General features: G+C 36.4%; 1 protein-coding gene across 2 annotated transcripts; it reads left to right on the top strand.

Annotated features, from left to right (window-relative positions):
• The first annotated feature begins 4986 nt into the window (after nucleotides 1-4986).
• Nucleotides 4987-20699, top strand: LOC145764950 (zonadhesin-like). 2 transcript variants are annotated; one of them, XM_082576660.1, is made up of 8 exons: nucleotides 4987-5221; nucleotides 14616-14822; nucleotides 15145-15354; nucleotides 15624-16133; nucleotides 16551-16829; nucleotides 17924-18163; nucleotides 18791-18913; nucleotides 19974-20699. In XM_082576660.1, exons 1-8 carry the CDS (start codon nucleotides 5017-5019, stop codon nucleotides 20069-20071), a joined length of 1872 nt encoding a protein of 623 aa, XP_082432786.1. In that variant the 5' UTR covers nucleotides 4987-5016; the 3' UTR covers nucleotides 20072-20699. The 2 variants fall into 2 exon arrangements, with proteins under 2 accessions (XP_082432786.1, XP_082432785.1); XM_082576659.1 differs by having other exon boundaries at nucleotides 17924-18166.
• The last annotated feature ends 1883 nt before the right edge of the window (nucleotides 20700-22582 follow it).

Below are 22582 nucleotides of genomic sequence, written 5' to 3'. Positions count from 1 at the left end.
CTTTAACTTGCTTCATCTCACAAGTCGTATTTTGGACTTCTTCAACTAGTACTGTAGTTCTTCGACTTAGGTCTTCAACTGATTTAGCTTAAAATGTCTTCCCATTTTGTATTTTTTATGATAAGGGTCTGTTTATGTCATCCCATAATTGACGATGATTCTTCGATTCATGTTAGGCCTAGCAAAAGCCAAGGATGTTTAGAGGATATTTCGGACCCTTACCAATGATATCTTCGGCCCTAAATCAAGACACCTTTAAGAATAACGCACTACAGTGTATAGGCTACTGCATATCCAAAGAATAACGCACTACAGTATATATCCACTACAGTAAATATCCAAAGAATTTTCGGTGGTTTGTTTAAATTCCCGGGCCCCTTGAAAAGGCTCCCGGTCTTAAAATTATCCCACGCCAGGACTCAAAAGTACCCCCCTGGACCTCCTGTCAACGCTACTGTCAAGGGCACTAGAGAGCATCCAGTCTTTGACCAGTGATTATGCTTAGATATAAATGGTGAACCTTTCCCGTTCACAAATTTCTAGTTACGCACTGAAATGTACGTAAGAAAGCCTGTTGGCTGCACCTGGCTAGAAACGTTTATTAAATAATGGGCAGGTGCAAAATAAAAATAACTTATCGGACAAACTAAATTATTGTACCACACCAGTATATAGAAGGAAAGTTCATTGTGTGATGAAGGAAGATAATTTCAACCTCGTTGCTGATTCACCTAATTTATTTTTGCACGTTTTTTGCACAATTTCGTTCTCTTTCTGTCGTATCTACGTAGAAACAAAAATAAACATACAACTTTAGAAACAACAAGAAAACATCATCTGTGCAAATTTAGAACTAACAAGAAAACATCATCAGTGCAAATCTTTCATTCTCATAATGCTTTACTTTAAGCGCTTCCATTTTATTGTCTCTCTGCGTCCATATCTTCATTGATACAATGGTAGCCTATAGATTTTCAAGGTCTTTCAGGTATTTTTCTTCTGAAAGTTACAGAAAAGACGTTCTTGATGAAGAGAACCCCTTCAAGCTAGAAAAATTACATTAGCAGGAAAGTTTAAACAAATCTGTCTACCATTCTTTTTATAAATGTTTTTTTTTTGAAAAGTGTCCTCTAACCTCTCTTTGCTTACTCAGTATGACTCTCAAGGCAACAGGCAAACTAAAAGACGGTGTGATTGATCAGCTGTTCTATAATATCTTCTTCTTCGTCGTATGAGCCTCTAAGGCCGAGGGTCGATGCATTTACCACCGTGTTCCCGGACTAAACTGAAAATCTACTAGAGAGCAGCCAGTCTTTGGTTGCATCATCCAAGATGCGTAGACATTCCACTCAGTTAGGTGGCTTGAAGATGGTACAGTCACTGATAATGTGGTCTGGGGTCTGTTCCTTGGCACCATATTCACAGGAGGAGAAAGAGGCTATTCCCCATTGGTGCATGGTTGAGTGGACAAGTCCGACGCCCGTGCGAAGACGGTTGAGGCGCACCCACGCCTGTCTTTTTGGTATCAGGCCGATGGGACGAATGTCGGCGTCGGGGATGAACGAATGGAGTTTGGTGGTACTTGACTTGTCCATCAGCTAAGTTGAGCGGCTGGCACAAATGGGTGCCTTGATTTCAGACGACGGAGGTGCTCGTTTAAAGGAGCAAAGACCTTGGAGTGAAGAAGATGATTGGGTTCCAGTGCCCGTCGACCAAGAGACAGAGTGGCTTCTTTATGACAAAGCTTAGCAGATTGGATGCCAGCAAGAATGGAGAGATTATCCAATGGTGTGGTACTCAGGCATATCTAATACAATGTTACGAAAGATAAAATGGCCTAAATGTTAGTGAACATCTGCAAAATACTTTATCACAAAAAAAATCTTCTTTATTGAAGCAACAGTAACTAACTAGACAAGGTTTTTAAAAACTAATTTTATATTTACAGCAGGCGTGGCTAAACTCGTTTTCGGTTGACGTAAAAGTAGAAATATAATCTCTTTTGATTACATATCTAGGTCTCTTCCATACCAGCTATACGCTTTATATACCATGTCAAAGTATGCTTATCCACTCATCATCAGAGCTTCTAATGATATTAAGCACCGCCGGAAGCAAAACACTCGAAATTGAAGCAACGTCGCCCAGAAAAGGCACTGAGAAAGGCAGAACCAAGACAAAAATAATTCTACCTTCGGGTGTGCTTTTGAGCAACACATGTCAAGGACAGCTTTCATTTAGTCACACAGAATAAATGAAATAGTTTGCAAGAAAACCTCAATAAGAAACTGAAACTTCACTCTGTTTATGTTGGTGACCGGGCCTGCGCGAGTGGTTCAAAGCCTTTACAAGTAGATACGCGAAACTACCAAGATTAAGTTCTCCATGGAGTTTTTTTAGTCCGAAGATAAAGATTCCTGCGATCAATCAAACAAACAAGAAAGTTCAGTTTTTATGAGTTAAATTTGGTTTTGTTTGTTTTTCATGTAGTTATCATGGCAACAATCACAATAATAACTTTGTAAAGTAGATATTCAATAATTTCCGAAAGGATTTTAATAATTACATACAGTATAATAGCCTATCCAATAACTAACAACTTAGTGTTAAAAATTTAAAACTCTTACTGTGAACGTTACAATTTCCTGCAACTGAATACAAAGAATTTTGCTTTTACAAATAAAAGTTATTTCCGGTGTCACAATATTACTGTTTTGTATGACATCAGCTTTATGAGCTCTTTTCAGTGTGACTTTGACATACTTAGTGTAATGTAACATGTCCAGTGGCGTACGCAGGGGGGGGGGCATTGGGCCATGCCCCCCCCCCCCTTAAAAATGTTTTAGTAGTTAACGACGTAGATCGTAGATTAAGGCATTTAATATGTTTTGCATTGCTCTGTCAAAGCAATTACTGTAACAATGTTGTTTTATAGACTAAGCCAATACGAAATACATAGCCCAATCCCCTACCCCACCCCAGGTATGCCAATGTAGCATAGTGTTCTGTAAGCCTATTATAGTGATTAGTGAGAGAGAAATGGATAAAGTCTAAACTAGGGATATCAATGGCCAGTGGCATAGCCAAGGGGGGTGGGGAGGGGTTGGGCCTTGGGGGTTACAACCCCACTTTGGCACGCGTGTGACGTCACATCATCATCATCATAATCCATCGTCGGTTTGTTCCCCACTAGTGGGGGTGGCCGATTGTTTCCGCGCAGCAATTGTCTTAATCCCTTTTCTCCATTTCACCCTGTCCCTTGCATCTTCCTCCTTCAGTCCGACTTTTTTAAACTCATCCTTCACTTGTTGTTTCCACAATATCGAGAATGATGCTTTCAGTCTCTTTATGCTTGATTGGGAATGATCGTTTCAGTCTAAAAAAAACTTGCCTAATTTTAAACAAAACTGCATTAAAAGAGCGAGTTTTGCCAATACCAAACATCTCAGCCAGGAATTAACAACAAGAAAACATAGAGACTTAGCTTTATTTCCGAAAAATGCCGAAGAAAACATGATCTTATCCTTTTGCTATGCCACCTGACAGCACCATTTTACAGGAATATTCATACCCACATTTTTGTTGAAAATGCTCTCAGAATGCACCAAATTCAAAGTAATTTTTCAAATTTTTTTGGGGGAGGCCCCCCAGACCCCCGCCGCTGGGTATCGTCTTAAGCGAAAATGCCGTCGGGCTTCGCCCGCCGGTCGTCGAAACTCTCCCTTTCAAAATTCTTGGCTACGCTACTCTCAATGGCCCCCCCTTGAGAAAATCCTGCGTACGCCACTGAACATGTCCAATTCAACTTGCTCTTTGCTAACGAGCCGGAACAAATGAAAAGAAAATTTTGCAAATGAAACTTTAAACTTATAACCAAAAATTCCCAGACTTTCCAATATACACTTACAAAGTAATATTGTCATTAGACGCTGTCTACTTTGCATGTAAAATTATTCCACCTACGGCAGTATAGATCAAATTTTCAAGTTGTAAAAAAGTAATTTGCGCACGCGCAGTATCTTACTTTGGAGATTATTTTACAAGGTTTCGGAACCTCATACTGCTGTATTTTCATGGATTGTCATTAACCTGTCTGCGACAAAAAAAAGTACCAGATACAAAAGCGATATACTAGCACGTAAATTAACAGGGGTAACAAAACCGTGAGAAGCAGGGGTGCACAACTTTGCATCTGAGGTCCAATGTTCAGCAGTTAATAGAACAGATTGTTTTTACCAAACATGTTGATATATGTGCATTTGTGCATTGTGTATATATTCAACATACACCACGTAGGCGGTAGCATCATGGAATTTAATGACAATAATAAAATCTGGTGTAGAGTTTAAAACGTGGTAAAATAATATCTTCTGTGGCTATCGATGGAGCAAGATTAGTGTTTATAAGTTTTGCAAAACGCGAAAACAAATGTCTACTGTCAAAACAAATGTCGTCAAAATGTTTTGACTGAAAATATTGTAAAATTAATGAGGTTATGAAAAGAATCGGATTTTTTGGGATTTTTTGGGTTAATCGTTTATTGAAAACATTGATTAAAAATTGTTGTCGTGTTGTTTTAAATTCCAACTTATGAAAAGAATCGGATTTTTTGGGATTAGTAAAGTTGGGTATTTTTTTAAATAGACAAACTTATTGCAAAGTAAATTAATGTCAAGATGCCTTTCGAATTACTTGTAAACTTATATTTATAAAAAGTCGTGATAATTTAAGATCTCTTTTCAAGATTGTAACTATTTGCTATGAACTGGTCCCCATAATCAAATCATTATTATTGTTGATAACGATTTTTTAATGGACTTCAAAAAATGCCAAATATCATTTTGGCCTCTAGGCAACTTTGCAAGAGCTCGAGAAACGGTGAAACAAAAATTGAAAAAGCTTCTTCCTTTTTCTCGTTTCCCAACTCACATAGCAGGTATTTAAACGAGACAGAGTTTCACGTTTTACTTATAGGAACGTAGTAGGGTAGTAGGACCACTGCAGAGTAGAGTAACAATGAATAAGCTATTTATACTAAGCATTTCTCTGGCTGTCGTTTGCCCAATTCCGGGATCGAACGCTCAGCTCCCATGGGCCAATCTGAATGAATTTCTTGCGGCAATCAGGAATTTTAACCTCTTTCAAATACCCCCCTTGAACGTAGCGGATCCATCGTTTCAACAATACGCCATAATCACCAGTTTGTTCAATAACAGAAGAGGTAAGAAATCAAGTTTTAAATTCTATTTTCTTTCATGTATTGGGCTTTGCTGTTCCCGCGCAATCACTGCAGCTCATAGCTGTACACAAACAAAAAACAGTTATTAATATCAAAGTGGTCAGCACTTTTAGCACTTCTGATATGCAGCATTAGTTGAAAACTCCAATTGCGGAGCAAAATAATTGAAAGATGTTTAAATGTTGTTGAAGGATGTTTGGCAAGAAGCTGAGTGTGGTCTAGTGAGTAGGCTACTGCGTAACACTAATATTCCTTTGGCACAAAACGCCTTTACCGTTTTAAATCGGTTTTAGGTGTCTAACCTCAGATATTCTCAACAATCAATATAATCATATTTTATGTTGTGCCCATTACGACAACATACAGTGCATTGCAATCACACATGCAACACAATTTTCAAGTGAGCTGCTATACCCTTATTTTGGCATGCTATTAAATATTTTGCTGGGACACAGCCGCGTGCTCTATAGAGTGGTATCAAACCGGCTTCCTTTCCATAGTCACACAGACGTTCTCACCACTCAACCATGCAGCTTGTTTCTATTTGGATATAATATTATTCTATTGGAATAAGAACCTTTAAAAAATTCCAATAAGGTTGAAACAGTCTGTAAAGGGTTTAGGTGATTACTGATTAGTAACCATTTAGCCTATACATTAACAATCATCTGTAATTTATTGTTGACTTTGTAAATGGCCAAAGCCCTTGCACGTTAGTCGAAAGGGTGCTGGTTCGACACCCAGGCAAAAGCACGCGAAATAAGACAAAACAGTTAGACAAGCAGAACAGTTAAAAACATCAGGTAGACAGTTGCAGTGCGGCTATATAGAAAAGCCAAGTATGTTGTTAGCTTGAGTTTATTCCTTCAATGCTGAGTGCCAAGCTGGATCGAGATTCATTGTAGTTTTCATAAGGCCTGTGAGGTGATTTGACGGAGTATCGAACCGCGTATAGGTCTTGGCTGATAGCGGGTACTCTATTTACTAATCCACATAAAATTTTGTGTAGAATTGATATATAGTAAGACAAGCTTTTTATGACTTTTTATGAGTTACTAAATTTAACAGTTTTGCTCTTAATTACAAAGCTCCTGTCTTGCAATTCATGTGAAGTAGTTTTAAAAACAGAATTTCTCGCTAACAAATATTTTGCAGCAGCGTTTTTTGGAAAAAATAAGCTGAAACGAATATGTTATGTTATGTAAGTATTTGAAAGTGGCAAAGCTTGGTAGACATGAGGTGTCGTATTATTAACCCATATACCCGGTTTCCTCATACACAAGCGAGTTTCAATCATTGGTTTTGTCACTAAGTTTTGATATTTTGATCGTTTCTTAAAAGGTCGTCGGTTCGTTGTTGTGTCTTAGAAAAACGTTTAATCACATTCTTGAAGGGACAAGTGGCTTTACACCAAGCGTCTCAAGCACGCAGCTCGCGAGGACTTTTGGTGCGGCCCGCGATGCTCTTTTAATCTTTGGAATAATTAGCAATTAGCAAACTTACGGTACCTATTTATTCTACAGAAATAGAAAGGTAAAATGCACTTTAAAATTGCTCAAAAAAATCAGAAAATGTTCGTCAACCTTTGCACGACTATTTGGCTCTACTGTCGCGCCTTTTTATTGCGTTTAAGAAACTCGTATTTACATCACAATCACATTGCCTGTTCATTCATTGTGTGGTTATTGCAATAGTCTCCTTGGCATTTGTTCGTAAGAGTAAGTTCTTCAAGGGTTTAGTTTTTTCGCCCTGTTTGAAAGTGGATTGCAAGATTTTGACTTTCCAGGTCCGTCGTTTTGTTTGCGCTCTTTTTTAAGTTTTTCTTTTTCGTTTGCGTTCTTACAGTGTTTTTCCATCTCTTTCTTGCAATCTAACGTTCTTACCATCTTTTTTATTGCGTTTTAACTGTGTTATTTTGTTTATAAACTTCTTATTGCATATTATGGCCCTCTGGTTAATTTACAAGTGTCCATTGGGCCCTCAGAGCAATTTCAGTTTGAGATCCTTGCTTTACACCCTTGCTACTTTCCCTACAAAGAATGCAAGCGCAAACTATGTTCTGTGAAACTTTTTGATATTAAATTTAGTTCAGCTCGTTTTTATTTCTGACCAAATTTGGCCATTTTCAATTGTAGCAAGAGAAGAACATTACGAAATTATTCGCATTTGTTGCGTCAAACTGGCGATAACAATCTTATCTGACCATCGTAATTTTAAGCTTAGCGACCTTACCCAGTCATAAATTCTTAACTGAAACTTAAAAAAGACTTTCAACCAGTTACATGCAAACCACTAAAATGCAGCTTGAACTCCTAAAATGTAGTATGCTTTATAATACAGTACTGTAGGTGACAATGTGCAATGCAAAAGGGATTAAACAAGGGTTAAGATCATTTCCATTTCAACATCATTTCGAAAATCTAGAGCAGGCTGCTATAAAAAATCCTAAACACTCCTTTCAACAATTTAACAAAAAATCAATAAAAGTTTAAATGCATATATTTCAAAATAAATCATTTTAGAATATGGCTGGTTTATAAGAAAAATGAAGCTAAAATTAACAGTTCATTTTGCGTAAGATTATAAAATAGTTGATAAATATAATAAAATTATTGTTGCTTTATTAATTCTTCCACATAAAACGAGTTTAGCAACTGGCAAAGTTAATGGCTACTTTTCTCTGTGCTGGTTCGGTTGTAGTATTTAGACCCAAAGTTACTTTTGTAACTATAGTTACTGCCCACCTTTGTTTAGACGTGGTAATAAACCTTTGACGAGTCACAGTCAATACGTGTTTTTGAAAAGTACAGTTGAGTACACGTAGGTATTCTGAAGAGCATTACCACAACTGTTTCTATTGCAATCCTGGTGTTAACCTGTATTGTTATACTTTGTTTCAACAAAAAATGACGTTAAAATGACATGATAAGTTTTGGCGTTCAAGATTGTTTTACGTAATAAAATATCTTAGAGTAAACAAGCTTAGAACATGTTTTAAAACATAAACATAAAGTTGAAATGGTGTCCCTTTGCTTTGAAATTGTTTATGCAAACTTTAAAATGGCTTTCAGGAAAAAGATTGTCGGAATGTATTTTGACAATAATTAAACTCAGGGATTCTAGAATTCCTATTAAACTTTACGTTTATTTTGTAGTTTTGTCGTAAATTATACCTTTCTATAGAATTAAATGATCCGGACCATTACCCAAACTTTTGAGTAGCCAGCCTGCTTTCTATCCAGCAGCAGTTTATTTGTTCTACTGCTGACATGTGTGTGAAAATTTTGCTAACTTCATACAAACTTGGTGATTAATGTCCACCCCGATAGCTCAAATGAGTGGTGATAGCCAAAATGATAGCTCAAATGAGTTGGTTCGACACCGCTCATGAGCAATGATGGGATGTGTCTTTGGCAGGACACTTAAAGGCATGCCTGCAAGTTGACACAAAGATTGGTTTCCTTGCCTTTCTGTGAACTTAATCTAAAGCTTCGACTACCGGGCGTAAGCCTGGATACAAAAAGAAAAAAGATTAAGCGCCCAACTGCATGAAGAAGGGAGCAACAAGATCAAGCATCGCTTGTTCGACTTTCGGGGTGTGCGCCTCAGCAATGCACAGTGGCACTTCGTGGTTGCAGTAATTCACAAATTTGAAGTTACACTTCAACAAGCAGAAACTTAATTCTGCCCATCTCGGTAACCGAGCCTACGTCGGTTAGGCTCGGCTACGTCGGTTAGGCTTTTTTCGAAACCTCCGCAAGTATGTGAAATTGTCAAGATTAAGGTTTTAGAAAGATTTTTTTAGTCCGAGAATAAAAGTTTCTAAACAAATTACAGTTTAGCGCCGACACCCTTAAAACCTTTTTAGGGACCCCTTGAAGACGCGTAAACTTTAGGTAGAAAATCATTACTTCATTTAGAACAACAATAATGATTTCTTTAATTTCGAAAAGTAGCATTTTTGTCTGAAGCTTTCGAAAGTTTTTGCTTCGATCTTTCTGAAATCTCACTAATCGAGTATTGACAAGTTGCTGATTGACTTTCTACCGTTCTTTCCGCACCGTCTCAACTCAAAGAAAAAGCATCAAACGTGGACAATCACTACTAATCAGATCAAAATGAAACAATGTAATTTTTCGTATATTTCTCTCGTACTGTTTGCTGTAATGTCCAAACTCTAACAAATCAAATTAGATGTTTAGTTATATCATATTAATGATATAACAATATACTACACAAATGGCTTTTTTGGTCTCAGCCATCCTGATGGCATTTTCAAGATGGTTGCATGTCAGAACTTAGGAAAGTTGAATTCTACTGCATAATATATTGATTGGTTAATGATATAACTAGCCTACCAGGATTTTGAGTTTTTGTTTGATTATTTCTGTGCAGAACGTTATGAGTTTCATACACAATTTGCTTTTGCTGCAATTTTTGTTTGCAAAATAAAAAGCATTAAAATCTTTAAGTAATACAGCAGATAGTAACGCAAGCAGCAACATTTATTAATAAATTGTTTTCCAGTTTTACAAATCAAAACGAAGTGGCGCATTATCTGTGCTGCTTCACTGTGCAGTTAACAGATATTTTTTTAAAAGACAAGTTTTATCAGATGTTTGAAGGGAGTGAGGTAGTGAGGTTGTAAAATCAAGTGACGTAAGGCTATGACGTGGTACAGGAAGGTTATAAAACCAACGGAAAGGCAAAATGAATACTAAAAAGTTACTAAAAACGTAAAAACTGAACTACTTTAGAACCCGTTCAAATATCTTGTGTTTTGTTTATTTTTGACTATTTTAATTCAGTAGCAATCGTTAATTATTAATTTTGTAATGGCTCATGTTTACGTTGTGTCTGCTGGATGAAGAATAAACTTGATTGACTGATTGATTGATTCCCTTTTTCTGCTTCTATTTTCTTTGCCCATATGGGCAAAACATCACGATTTTTATCAACCTACATAATGACTCTAACACCTTCTCTGGCACCTCAGCAACACTGCATAAAATTTTAGCAACTCCTTATGGATTTTCTTTAGTGATGCATTTTACATTAACGTTTAGTGATGTTTTAAAGACGCATTAGCTAAAAAAAGAGTGTAAAGCAATCAGCATCTTATTTGTTTCACATTTGTTTTGATGTTTTCTGCTAAAGGTGAACCCCTCATCTCAAGATTAGCAATCAACGTTGCCACCATTGTCCCTTTAGTTTGTTTCGTAGTTCTAACCAGTTGTTTGCATATGTGTTCATACTGCCCTTCGGTCATATATACAGTAGTTAATCTTAATATTTATTTACAAAGTTCTTGTAAACAGCGAAGTTTTTCTGTTCAATTGAACAAAAAGAAGCTGTACCTATTGTGTTGTCACATTCAGTTACTAGACAGAGTAAAGATAAAATGTTTCGAATGGAGCTGTATTTGTTTGTCTTTATACCAACCGTGTTTTTCCAAGAATGCCTTTCTGGAGAAAGTGTTCCTCCTTTATTACCTTCTCCCCTTACATCTCTTGATCAATCTTCAAATTCCATTCTTGATGACATTCGTAACTTCAACTTGTTTTCAATTCCTCCACTGGATGCAAATGACCCACAGTTTCAACGATATGCCCTTTTCACCAATTTATTTCGACCGGGACGAGGTAAAGAAAGTTTTTGTTTAGATTCAAGGAACAAAGTTGTCATTTTGCGCTATTTCGTTTCAATCTTTCGTAACTTCGTTAGCAATGAGGCTACAGTTACAGCTATTGTGAAAAATAATGCGTTTTGTAGACCAGTAGAAGAGAGTGAGTGAAAAAGATAGTGAGAGAAGGGAGGGGGGGGAGAGAGATAAAAAAAGACAAAGGGGAAAGAGGGAGAGAGGGAGAGTGAAAAAAATTAAATGACTTATTCTTTTTAGATTTTGCTTTGCAAGCAGCAGCAAAGTAACATTAAAACTCATCAACTTAATACTTACAGTGATTGAGACGGGTGTTTTGTTCATATTTTTGTCAGTCTAATCCTCATCCGAGTCAGATGTTTCTTGAAACACACTGTAGAATATAGTGGAACATATAGGAAATCACACCTCTGGAATTGTAGAAATGGGACATAAAATAAAAAATTCTAAAAATTATTATTACTAATAAATATCATGATTGTTCAATTTTAAAAACTTTTGCGGACAACACGCTCTTTTTGGGGGCTATATGGAAAGGTAAAAGTTTGCAAAACTTTTATTTCACCCCCTTAAAAAACTTGTTTTTAAAAAATAACATTTCCTTGTACTTTTTTTGCTCATTAAAAAAATTTTGGCCTTCTAAAGTTTATCTTCTATGGTTACAAAAACAAAAACTGTGCATCCCCAATACACTTTAATTGTATTTTGTTCTGTAACCTAAAATACATTATTATTAACTGAAATATAGTTATTACTATCTGAAGCCTTTACAAATTGTTTCACCTAACGGATCATCAGAAGGTCTGAAAAAACATGCAAACAGTAAAGAATCGATAATTCTAAAAATAATTTCAGAATTATTGATTCTTTACTGTTTGCATGTTTTTTCAGACCTTCTGATGATCCGTTAGGTGAAACAATTTGTAAAAGCTTCAGATAGCAATAACTATATTTGATTTAATTCGCTCTGCTTTGCTTTTTTGCTTGGCATTGAGCACTTTTTGTAGTATTAATAGTTTTCATTGTTTTATTATTAACTGATATACATTATCATTAACGAACCTAATATGCACTACATTGTACAATGGAGCTGAGCCTAGAAAGTAGCATACAAGTTAACTTGGAGACGAGTTTTTCAAAACATGTCAAAAGTGAAATGACAATAAATAAAATAATCATAGATAATAATCTGTGTCAAAGTTAAAACAACCCCAAACGATTTTTATTTCCTTGTGTCGAGTACAGTAGTTCGATTTTTGTACAACCAATCATGATCTGCATCAGCTGTGTTTGGCATAAAATGTACATGCCATTTGTAATGCTGAAGGCGTAGTAAATACCTCTAAGTTTGCTTTTCAACACGCAGGTGTCGTATGTACTGTGTACAGTATTATATATATAACAAATAACTGCAGACAGTGGCACACCGTTTCGGCCTTTTGGCTTTTTTAGTGCAGTAGGTACACTGTGTATGGCCACGGAGATATATACCTCCGTGTGACGTTTTCCCATTTGTGGAACCCAAGTTCCAAAAATGGTAGGCCTACTCCCGCAAAAGTGCTCAAACTGCAAGCAGTGAGCTTTGTGCAATGCACCTCCAGCAAAGTGATCAATCGGCATAAGCCAAGAGTTGTGGTTGCCATGCTGTCGTTAAAGTAGGTAATTCAGAACAGTGACGTAGCCACAAAGACAATTTGAAGGAGACAAATAATGTTTGAAAAAAAAGTTTATTTGAAAGCTTAGAGACTGAATTCAGCCAAATATTTATGAAATGGTATTTAAAATATAATGTAATGTCATTATAACGTTGTAATAGTATTAAAACACATTTTTTAAAGAGGTAAGATTTAATTTAGGGAGGCGATTGCTTCCCTAAGACACATTTCTGATACGGACCAACCGATTGAAAGTGTGTCTTGTAAGTTTGACGGTTGTCAGCTATTTGAGTGATCTCAATTTTTTTCGTACAAACCTTTTTTCAGTCGAAGGGGTATGGTGCCCTTTTACTACTCTTGAAGGAGCAGCGATGACTTTGCTGTAGCGATATTGAGCAGCCATTTCGTTTTTGGCCCTCCAGTTCAACCAGATCACAATCAAATATTTAAAAGGTTTTATTAAGCTTAAAAGTCAGGTTTACATTTTTACTTTTTATTGAAACTATTATAATTATCGCAACTCCAATTAACTTTGTTTTATTATTGTTATTAATTTGATTAATATCGGATAGTTAGTATTAATTTTATTGTTATTAATTTGGTTAATTTTGGCAATCGTGCATCAGTAGGATGATGTTTCTAGTTTAGCGCAGGACTAAACGCATACGCAAAGACAATAGCGATGGAGAATCTTTCCGTCTCGGGTCGCACTTGCGACTGAATGGCAGCACTAGTGCTTTTCGTGCCTTTTCGCGACGTAACATCAAGATAGAGCAGTTCGTTTGCCCTGAAGTCACTCCTAGACAGGAGTGATAAACCTTTGCTTCTACAAAGCTTTTTTTGCATTGATAGAACGTTATTTTGTATGGAATACACGCAAAACTGAAAAGTCGTCTTGCTGGGTTATTAACAGGCTATTAATTTAGCCGCAGGACAAGGCATGCCATTTCCGCCCAGTATACCGCACCACCACTCACACGCAACAACCGCATTGTGATGTCGCCAATAGAACACAGTTCATAGACTTTATCTCGCTTCGAAGCTTGAGATGTTTTTCCACGTAGAGTCGTGCAGTTTATCAACTTTGCAGGTGCAACACTGTAATCAAAGCACTAAAAACTGAAAAACATCCACCCTTGGTGATCTGTTTTCTTCAATTGTTTAGAAATGCAGCTGGCTACTAAAAGGCAAATGCTTGTTTGTGAAGACGCCCAAAGCTGAGCTACAAGTCAGAATTGTTTTTTTGGGTTAGATTCTCTCAAAGTTTTAAAAATCGACACAGATTCGGGTATAAGGACTTTACAGTTTGTTAATCCTTCTATTGTCGAGATCGGTAGCTACCTTGCTGGGGAAAGAAACCGATCCGTCAAACATTCATCACCGGTCAGCAAAAAGGAAAAAATCTTTTATCAACATTTCTGACATAATTACACATCTTTTCTTTATTAGTTCAACTGTATGATACATTTTTCTCTGTTTGTTTTTCAATACTCGTCAACCTGTATGAATAAAATTGATTGGTCTTCAAAAAATATTGGCTCAAGACCGTTCAGTTGACACTGCAATTTTGAATAATTCTAAAACGTTTGTTTTTGTTTTGTTGACAACGAAGCGGAGCTGCTTTTATTTTTGAACAAATTATTTCACTAAAAACTAAACTTCAAAGAAAACAACTTAAACAAGACAAGGAATTTCGTATCGAAACAAAGGATTTTCAACCTTTTAACCCGTGTTTAATTTGAATCACAGGGGCCTCAAACCAGCGACGAAGCTAAAAATAAAATTTTAGGAGAGCAAAAACAACCGTTGGTGTTTGAAAACATTTTAATATTTTAAATAAAAAATTTGTTTAAAAATATAGCTACTTAATGCAACCAAAAATTTATAAAACGTCAATCAACACGTAATTCAATGTCATTAAAACGCTGTAATAGCTCCAAAAATCATTTGTTTTTAAGAAGGTTGTTTCCCCACGGCCTTCTATGATTACGTCCCTGCCTCAAACAACAATAAAAGTTCAAACGAGTATTCCTTAAATTCTGATGGAATAATTTTCTAACAGGTTGTCCAGGAGGAAGAGTCTTTACCGAGTGTTTCACGTGCGACATTCCTTGCTCCCAAAGGGACGGTATTGGATGTGATGACCTACCTTGCCGAAGAGGATGTGGATGTGCCCAGGGATACTTTGTCAATAATGCAGGATTTTGCGTTCCAGAGGAGAGATGCGGACTTGTAGAACCAAATCCAACAACTGACGGAGGAGACGGAAGTAAGTAATTGCCCACTTTTAAATTCCGTTTTACTTTTATCTTTTACTTTAAACATTTTTTCACAACTCTTCATACGAAATCGAAAAAAGGATTTAAACTAGACAGCTCGAATGCATGTAAACAATACCGGATTTTCCTCAGAAGAAAAACCTCATCCTAAATCTTTGAAAAAATTCACTACATTGTATGGTTTAAGATGTAAACACCACTCTAGAGCGTCTTCATCTCGGGACTGAAATATTTCCGTGCCTTTGTTTAAAATTTTCACTTTTCTTCAATTTCTTGAAAGTGAACTTACTGTATCTTTTTAATCTTTTTTAGTTTGTCCCGGAGGGAGGGTTTACTCCATGTGTGCCCGCTGCGATCTTCTATGCAGTGAAAGAATCAACCCACCTGCTTGCAGTGATCGATGCCGTCCTGGGTGCTCATGTCCAAACAATTACTATCTCAACGCTGATGGGAACTGCGTCACTGGAGACCGCTGTGAAGGTCCAAGAACTACTAGACCTGCCCCGACTATTTCAAGACCAGGTAAAGAGGTGGAAATTATGCATATACGTTGTAAATTTGTGAATAAAGAAGCATTGTGGTCAGGCAGCGCTGCTTCAACTCGCGATGTGTATTACACATATTAAGTATTCAAATGTTCACCTGCGCCTAACAGATAGAATAATTTACAGACAACAAGACTTCAACAGGTAAAAACTTCACTGTCAAATTTATTGACCAGGACTGTGTCAGCCTCTATTACGTATGCAAGTCTATCAAAATTATTATTATTATTTTTCTATTTTTTACAGCTTGCCGTGGTAATCGGGTGTATGTCGACTGTGCAAGTTGTGACGTCCCTTGTTCACAAAGAAATAACCCCCCACCGTGTACCCTCCAGTGCAGACGAGGTTGTGCGTGTCCTCGAGATTATTTCATCAACCGAGACGGGGTGTGTGTGAGACGATCCCGTTGCCAACGTCCTCCAACAACCCGTTATGTACCCCCAACGACGCGTTATGTTCCCCCTACCACACGTTATATCCCCCCTACCACACGTTATGTCCCCCCTACAACACGTTATGTCCCCCCTACAACACGTTATGTACCCCCTAGTCCTACTGGAATACCAGGATCAGGAAGATGCCCACAGAATCAAGTGTACGCCGACTGCATTACCTGCATATACACTTGTGGTGAAAGATTCACATTTACACCTGATCAATGTCGAGCTCCATGCAGACAGGGTTGCCATTGCAACCGTGGTGAATATCTGAATGAAGATACCAATAGATGTGTCCGGCCAGACCAATGCCCTGGAGGTGAGACTCTTGTTATTAATCTTTTCCGAGACAATCCCTTATCTGGTGCAAATCCTCACCAGACTGGGTATCAATTTGACCTACTCTGTGAATACCTGGGCCACACGATTTGGCTATCTGGGTGTATGCTGAAGGTGATTTTATGCAAATGTTGGTTTACAAAAGCGTATTTTTTGCAAAATGAAGTATTTAGATTGGAACATGAGCAGGTTCTTGCTTTCTGATAATTTTTTTTTGGTAGTTCTATTGTGAATGCATATAAAGATTAATTATTTTATCTTTAAAAAATGAGAAAAGCAATACAAAAGATAAAGAGCAGTTTCAAAGATGTTGAAAACGTTTAAATGGAAACTCTTTTTCTTACTTGGTCAACGTTTTGGTCTACAAAATAGTAATCACCTCCTTTCTTCGTTTCAGCTGTGCCAACCCGTCCAAGGCCAACTCGTCCACGACCCACTCGTCCAAGGCCAACTCGTCCAAGGCCAACTCAAACCTTCCCTACAAGGCCAGAAGAACCAAGATGCTATGGAAATCAAATCTACGACCGGCAGTGTGTCCGTTGTGAAAGGACCTGTGAAACCCTTGCGTTCGACCCACGGGCGTGCACTGAGCCTTGCAGACAAGGATGTAGATGTCCGGATGGGCTTGTTCTTTACGGAGATGATTGCATACGCGCAGAACGGTGTCCCGGCTTCGGTTAGTTGATGATTTGATGTATTGCTCGAGTGAATTAGTTATTGATAAATACGTTATTGATCGTTATCGTTAGTTATTGATAAATAAACACGTTATAGTAATTAAAATATGGATCAATGGTTGGATAGGATAAGAAGTTTTCTTAATGGCAGTTAGCAGCGACTTTACATAATTAATGTAGTCATGGAACTTTAAGTAACCGATATAAAAAAATATAACTTGCAACAGGTTTTGATAGAGCGCCATGTTTATAAAAGATCATATCAAAATTAGTTGCAGTCACGCCATGACGAAGAAAAATATTTTGCACCTAGTGAATTCTATGAGCTACCCTATACTAAAGATTTAATTAATAATTTGAATAAGTACCTTCTGATGATCCCAGTTAGGGCAAACAGGTTGTAGACAAAGAGGTTATTTGAAAGTAATAACTATATTTGATATAGGCTAATTTGCTCTGCTTGGCTTTTTTCTTGGCATTGAGCACCTTTTGTAGTTTTAAGTACATTTATTGTTTACTAAGGATTTATGTATATTGAATACTTTAAAATAGGCTTAACCAGAGCAACGCTGTCTTTCTCCCAAACAAATAGACGGACTAGTTGTAATTATCATCACATGCAACAGCATTCATGTGAATGTTATTTCATGCGTTGTATGGAAAATTTAAGCTTTATACTGTACATTGTACAAAGATATAAATGCAAATTTTTGTCTGGATCTTAAAGAAATAAAAAGTGAGCAATAGATTATACTGCATAATTGTATTTCCTATCGTTTTTTTGAATATTGACAAATAGCTTGCTGCATAAAAACATCAATTTGTTTTCTTTTCGCCGTCATTTCATCTCGAGTTAGCATTAAACCCCATCAGAATATCGTAAAACTTTAAAACATTACAAAAAATGTTTAATTGCGAGCTCATGAAATGTGATTTAGGGAAATAAATCATAAAACATAATAATAAACTATGCTCAGTAGGCTGTACATCCTTTATGGTCTGTATATTAGTTATTAAATTTTCACAGTTACAACATTTTATGAAAGTTAGTTGTAACAACACATAAACTTAGACAATTGTTTGCTTACAAAAGGACGTCCTTCCCCAACCCAAAGGCCTTTCCCCACTCGAAGGCCCGGTCCTGGTCAATGTTCAGGAGGACAGATCTACGACACGTTCTGTGTACGATGCGTGGTTACTTGTGAGAATCGTTTGACCGATCGTCGAGGATGCAGGGAGCCATGCAGAGTGGGATGCAGATGTCCAGATGGCCTCCTCCTGCTCCAAAGAGGAAACACTGAGGAATGTGTATATGTCAACGACTGCCCACAAGGTGGTGAGATACCACTAGAGTAATACCATTGCAATGTTAGGCTACACATACTGTGACACGGTACCACAAATTAGAACAATGGGAGCTAAGTAGGTGAAACGACTGGTTAATCTTATCAAAAAGTAAAGAGCTTAAAATGCAAAGTACTAAATCCATGTTTAGCAAACGTTTCAAAAACGAAATTATCTTCATCTTCAGTCTTATAAATGTGTGTGATTCCAAGTGCCCCTATAAGTCTTAAATTAAATTGCGCTGACGTTATAAGGCCTAATCAACAATCTGAACCATTTCCAACAATCTGAAGTATTACGTAACGTAAAGGAAGGAGAAAATTGAACATAAAATTAAAATTTTTGTTGGAAGCTTTCTGTTTTACAAAACCTTGTAACTGGACAAATTATATTTTATCCCTATCATCATGTACAGCTCTCAGGGGCATAGTTTGTATTGTATCGATATGGTGACATGTTCATTAAAAAGCATGTATGAATAAAGCATTGTCTGGGACATACAGATCGAGGAACTTTGCAATGCAGTGTTTCTAATCCGTCGCGACACTTTTAAGAGAGCTTAGTTTTTTGTAAGGTTATTCAACCTTTTTATACTAAATACATGTTTATATTTCAGTTGGTTTAGGTGGAGGCCCACCTAATGAATGCGGAGAATGCGTCAATGGCAGGTGCACCCCTGACATAACTGGACAATTGTACTGCCTGTGTGATCAGGGATATACAGGAGTTAATTGTGACGGTGAGTAACGCTCATAGTGCTCCTGTTAGCTTGTTTGGAGCTATTGAAACAGTCTCTTTGTGAAAACGTCCAAGAGATATAAAAACTTGGATTTCTTTTAGCTATCACTCGTATTCCAATAAGCTTTTTTGTTAAATTTTACGTTATACTTTCAAGTCAGTTTGTCTTGATTTCTGATCATCACAGCAAAAACAACACATGCCAACATAGAAGTCTAGAAGTCACAATCCGCAAACGTTAAAATGTGCTTGAAACCGAAATAGTTCAAGTTAAGTTGCTGGTACGGCCACAATACTTTTAGAAAAACTCAGAATTGGAAAAAAAAGAAATTAAATTATAGAAATCTAGAATAAATTATAATTTTGTGGTTTTAATACTAATGTCATTTGATTTCAATTACCACAATTTATGTTTCTGAGTTTTTTCAATGTTAATTTGTTCTGGGAATACTAATCGTCATAGCATCCGATAAGTTGAAGAAGAATCAACAATAACTTACATTTTTTCATTTAACTTGTACTGTGCATACTTTGAATAAACACCTTGGTTAGTGCTAAAAAAATAGCCTTCTGGTTGCTTTATGTTTTTGTACTTTGCTGTTGGAGTAAACAAAATTAGAATGATTTTATTCATCTTTCGCATTTTCTTTAGTTATTTTTTCTTTCCTTTTTTTGCAGCTTTATTTAATAACATAAGTTTTTTTTTTTAAAGCAAATTCAGTCAGCAACAAAATTTCAAAAAAAAGCTTGACAGTTTATGGGAAATTCTTGAAATATGTTGAAAAAGAATGGACAGGGGATCAGTTGTCAGTAGATGTTAAACAGAAAATATATTTCGCACTTGCTAGTGCATCTTCACTTCAGATAAAGCTGAATGTAATTTTATAAAAATAGTACCTGAATCATCATCATCATCATAATCCATCGTCGGTTTGTTCCCCACTAGTGGGGGTGGCCGATCGAATGATCTGAATGTGCTTATATAAACGTTACATGTACCAATATCATTTTGTGGTGTAAATTGTAAAAAAAGCAATAAATAATTATTTTGTGAATTGCAGAAGATCCAATCTTCCTAGACAGACGCTGTGGTGGGAGGTGCCCTCCAAACCAATGCATATTCAGGGGTGCCCAGTTTGGATATGTCTGCAATGTTTAATGTTTCAAAATGTGACATTTCATTGAAATTAGTTTTTCATGTTTTTCTTTGAACTAATACAAACAAAAGTACTTACGTCTCCAATACTCTCTTGAGGCAAAAGCACTGCGAACATAAATTGTACTAGCATAAAAAATGATGTTTAATTGATACATTGTTTAATTGATACATTGTTTAATTGGTTGATGTTTAATTGATACATGTCTCACTATGACATCAACAGGTTAGGCTTCTCGCATGGCTGTGTCTTCCCGTTATGTAAAGAATAAGTTTGTCGCAACATATAAGAATAAAGCAGTCGATGTAGAACTTTTCTACGAACTCAGATTAAACTTCCCAGCAGCAATCAGTAGTTTTTTACATTGATTCAACGTCTACAGATGTTGAATCAATGTAAAAAAATTACTGATTTGCTGCCTGGGTTCTTTCTCATGCAAAATAGTTTCAGCTATTGAAATCCGTCTATTTTACATCAACTAAACGTCTAAAGACGTAAAACCAACGTAAAAAGACGATTTTTCTTTGCTGGAAAAATCACGCAATGGAAGCTTGTATTTTCCAGCATTTTGTGTCTGACGTAATCTATGGAATGACATTCACTTCCAAATAAAATCTGTTTTGTTGTTTTTTGCGTCGTTTTGATGTTTATTTTTAACAAAAAGCGCTGACAGTGAGATGGAGAGTTTAAGTTTGTTTGCCAACACAGCTACTACTGTTATGAAAAAATTTTAACAAAGCGTCGGCTTTTACCACAAGTCATCCCTGAGTTGTAGGCCTATGATGGAATTGTACATGTACAATATATACAATAAAACTGCACTGTTTATAGAAATTGAAGCTGGAAATGCGTTGTATATATATTTGAAAACATTGTTTTGCTATCTCTGTCCTACTAACTAAAAGAATATTCTTTCAGTTCACCAGGCCATTAAAATTCGATCACAAATTTGTATTGTTCTTGAACTGACAAAAAAAATGTCAATACAGTTTAAGCATTTTATTCCTTTCCTTTCAAACACGACTATTGGACACTGGTCAGCGACACTTAGCTAATCTAGCGCTCAGCAACATATTTTACACAATTGGCCGATTTCAAAGATGATCATCTTTTCACGAGCTGGTCACAAAATAATTGCAGATGAATAAAACAAGCAAGGTTATTGCACAAAAATGTAATACAGTTTTGACTAAGGTGTCTAAAAAGGAATAGTTTATTCCTCATACAGTGACCAGTAAAAAACCCTTGCGAACGATTTGCAACACAGTGGTTGCCGACAACTATCTTGTTGAGACTAATGGCAATCAGAATAAATTAACAAGGTCTGATTTTGCAGTACAGCAATTCCATTAGTCATCCTAGACACAAAATAGAAATTTCAAAACCGTCGCGTTGTGTCACTTACCAATTATCTGAATTTTATGGTATTATTTTTTCAAACTTTTTTTAAAACTATCATTAAATTGTTTTGTTTTTAGAACAAGAATAAAAGTTTAAACCAGTGACGTAGTCACAACAAAAATTATTTGGGGGTGCAAATCTGTCAAAGATATGGTATCCCAGTTTAATAATAATTATTATTCTCAATATTATTTTGAGGGAGAAGATTGCGTTTTGGGGGAGCAGTTTCCTTTTGACCTCTTGTACGCCCCTAGCATAAACATCTTCTTTATTTTGGCATTCATATAATAATCAATTGACTTCTACGACACACTTTGACTTCTACGACAACTTGCTAACGTAAGACTGGACCACTGCCGTTTGCATATTGTAGGCTACTTTTGTTTTAATGCAAATCGTTGACCACAATTGTTTGAGAAACAAAATGAGCTACTTAATCATTTGCGTTTGTCTTTGCATTTGTATGTTTACGCATTTCGTTTTGTTGGCACCAGATATTTTTAAAATAAGGAAAAGGAATGAATTTGTTGTTGGTACTTGTTTTGTGATTGCTGTTCGGTGAAATGCTTTCTTGGGCGCATTGCTTGTAGCCTATTATAATTTTCAGAGAGATTTAGTTTCAAAATGCAAGAACGCCAATAGGCTACAGCTTTATCATCCTGCTTAGCTATTTAACTTCTGCATTGGCTTTGAAAATAAATTCTACAATCTTGATGTGCCGCCTAACCTGCATTGTCATACTTGTAACGTTTTTTTAATAATAGGCAGTGAGTTGAAAGTTGCTTATGCAGGTGTCAGCAAAGAATTGTCTTGCTCTCATCATTTATCAAACTCGTATTGTCTAAGTTGGAGACAGCAGTTGGCTTGCCTTAATTCACCTTTCAAAATAATTTACAAAATGCTTAAATTTCTAAAGAAAACTTTTGATTTCTAAATTTCCAACCTTATACCTTGAGCTATAGGCCTAGTCATCTCCCCTTTGTTTACTTAGTCATTTCCCCTTTGTTTACTTAGTCATTTCCCCTTTGTTTACTTAGTCATTTCCCCTTTGTTAGATTATCAACCCAATGTAAACTTCTAAGTATGATTTCGGTATGATTTTCATTAAAGTA

The sequence above is a fragment of the Aplidium turbinatum genome, chromosome 2 (genome assembly GCF_918807975.1).
Source record: "Aplidium turbinatum chromosome 2, kaAplTurb1.1, whole genome shotgun sequence".
Lineage (NCBI taxonomy): Eukaryota > Metazoa > Chordata > Ascidiacea > Aplousobranchia > Polyclinidae > Aplidium > Aplidium turbinatum.
Note: the sequence above shows the minus strand (reverse complement) of the source record. Positions and strands in the feature narration are given on the sequence as shown.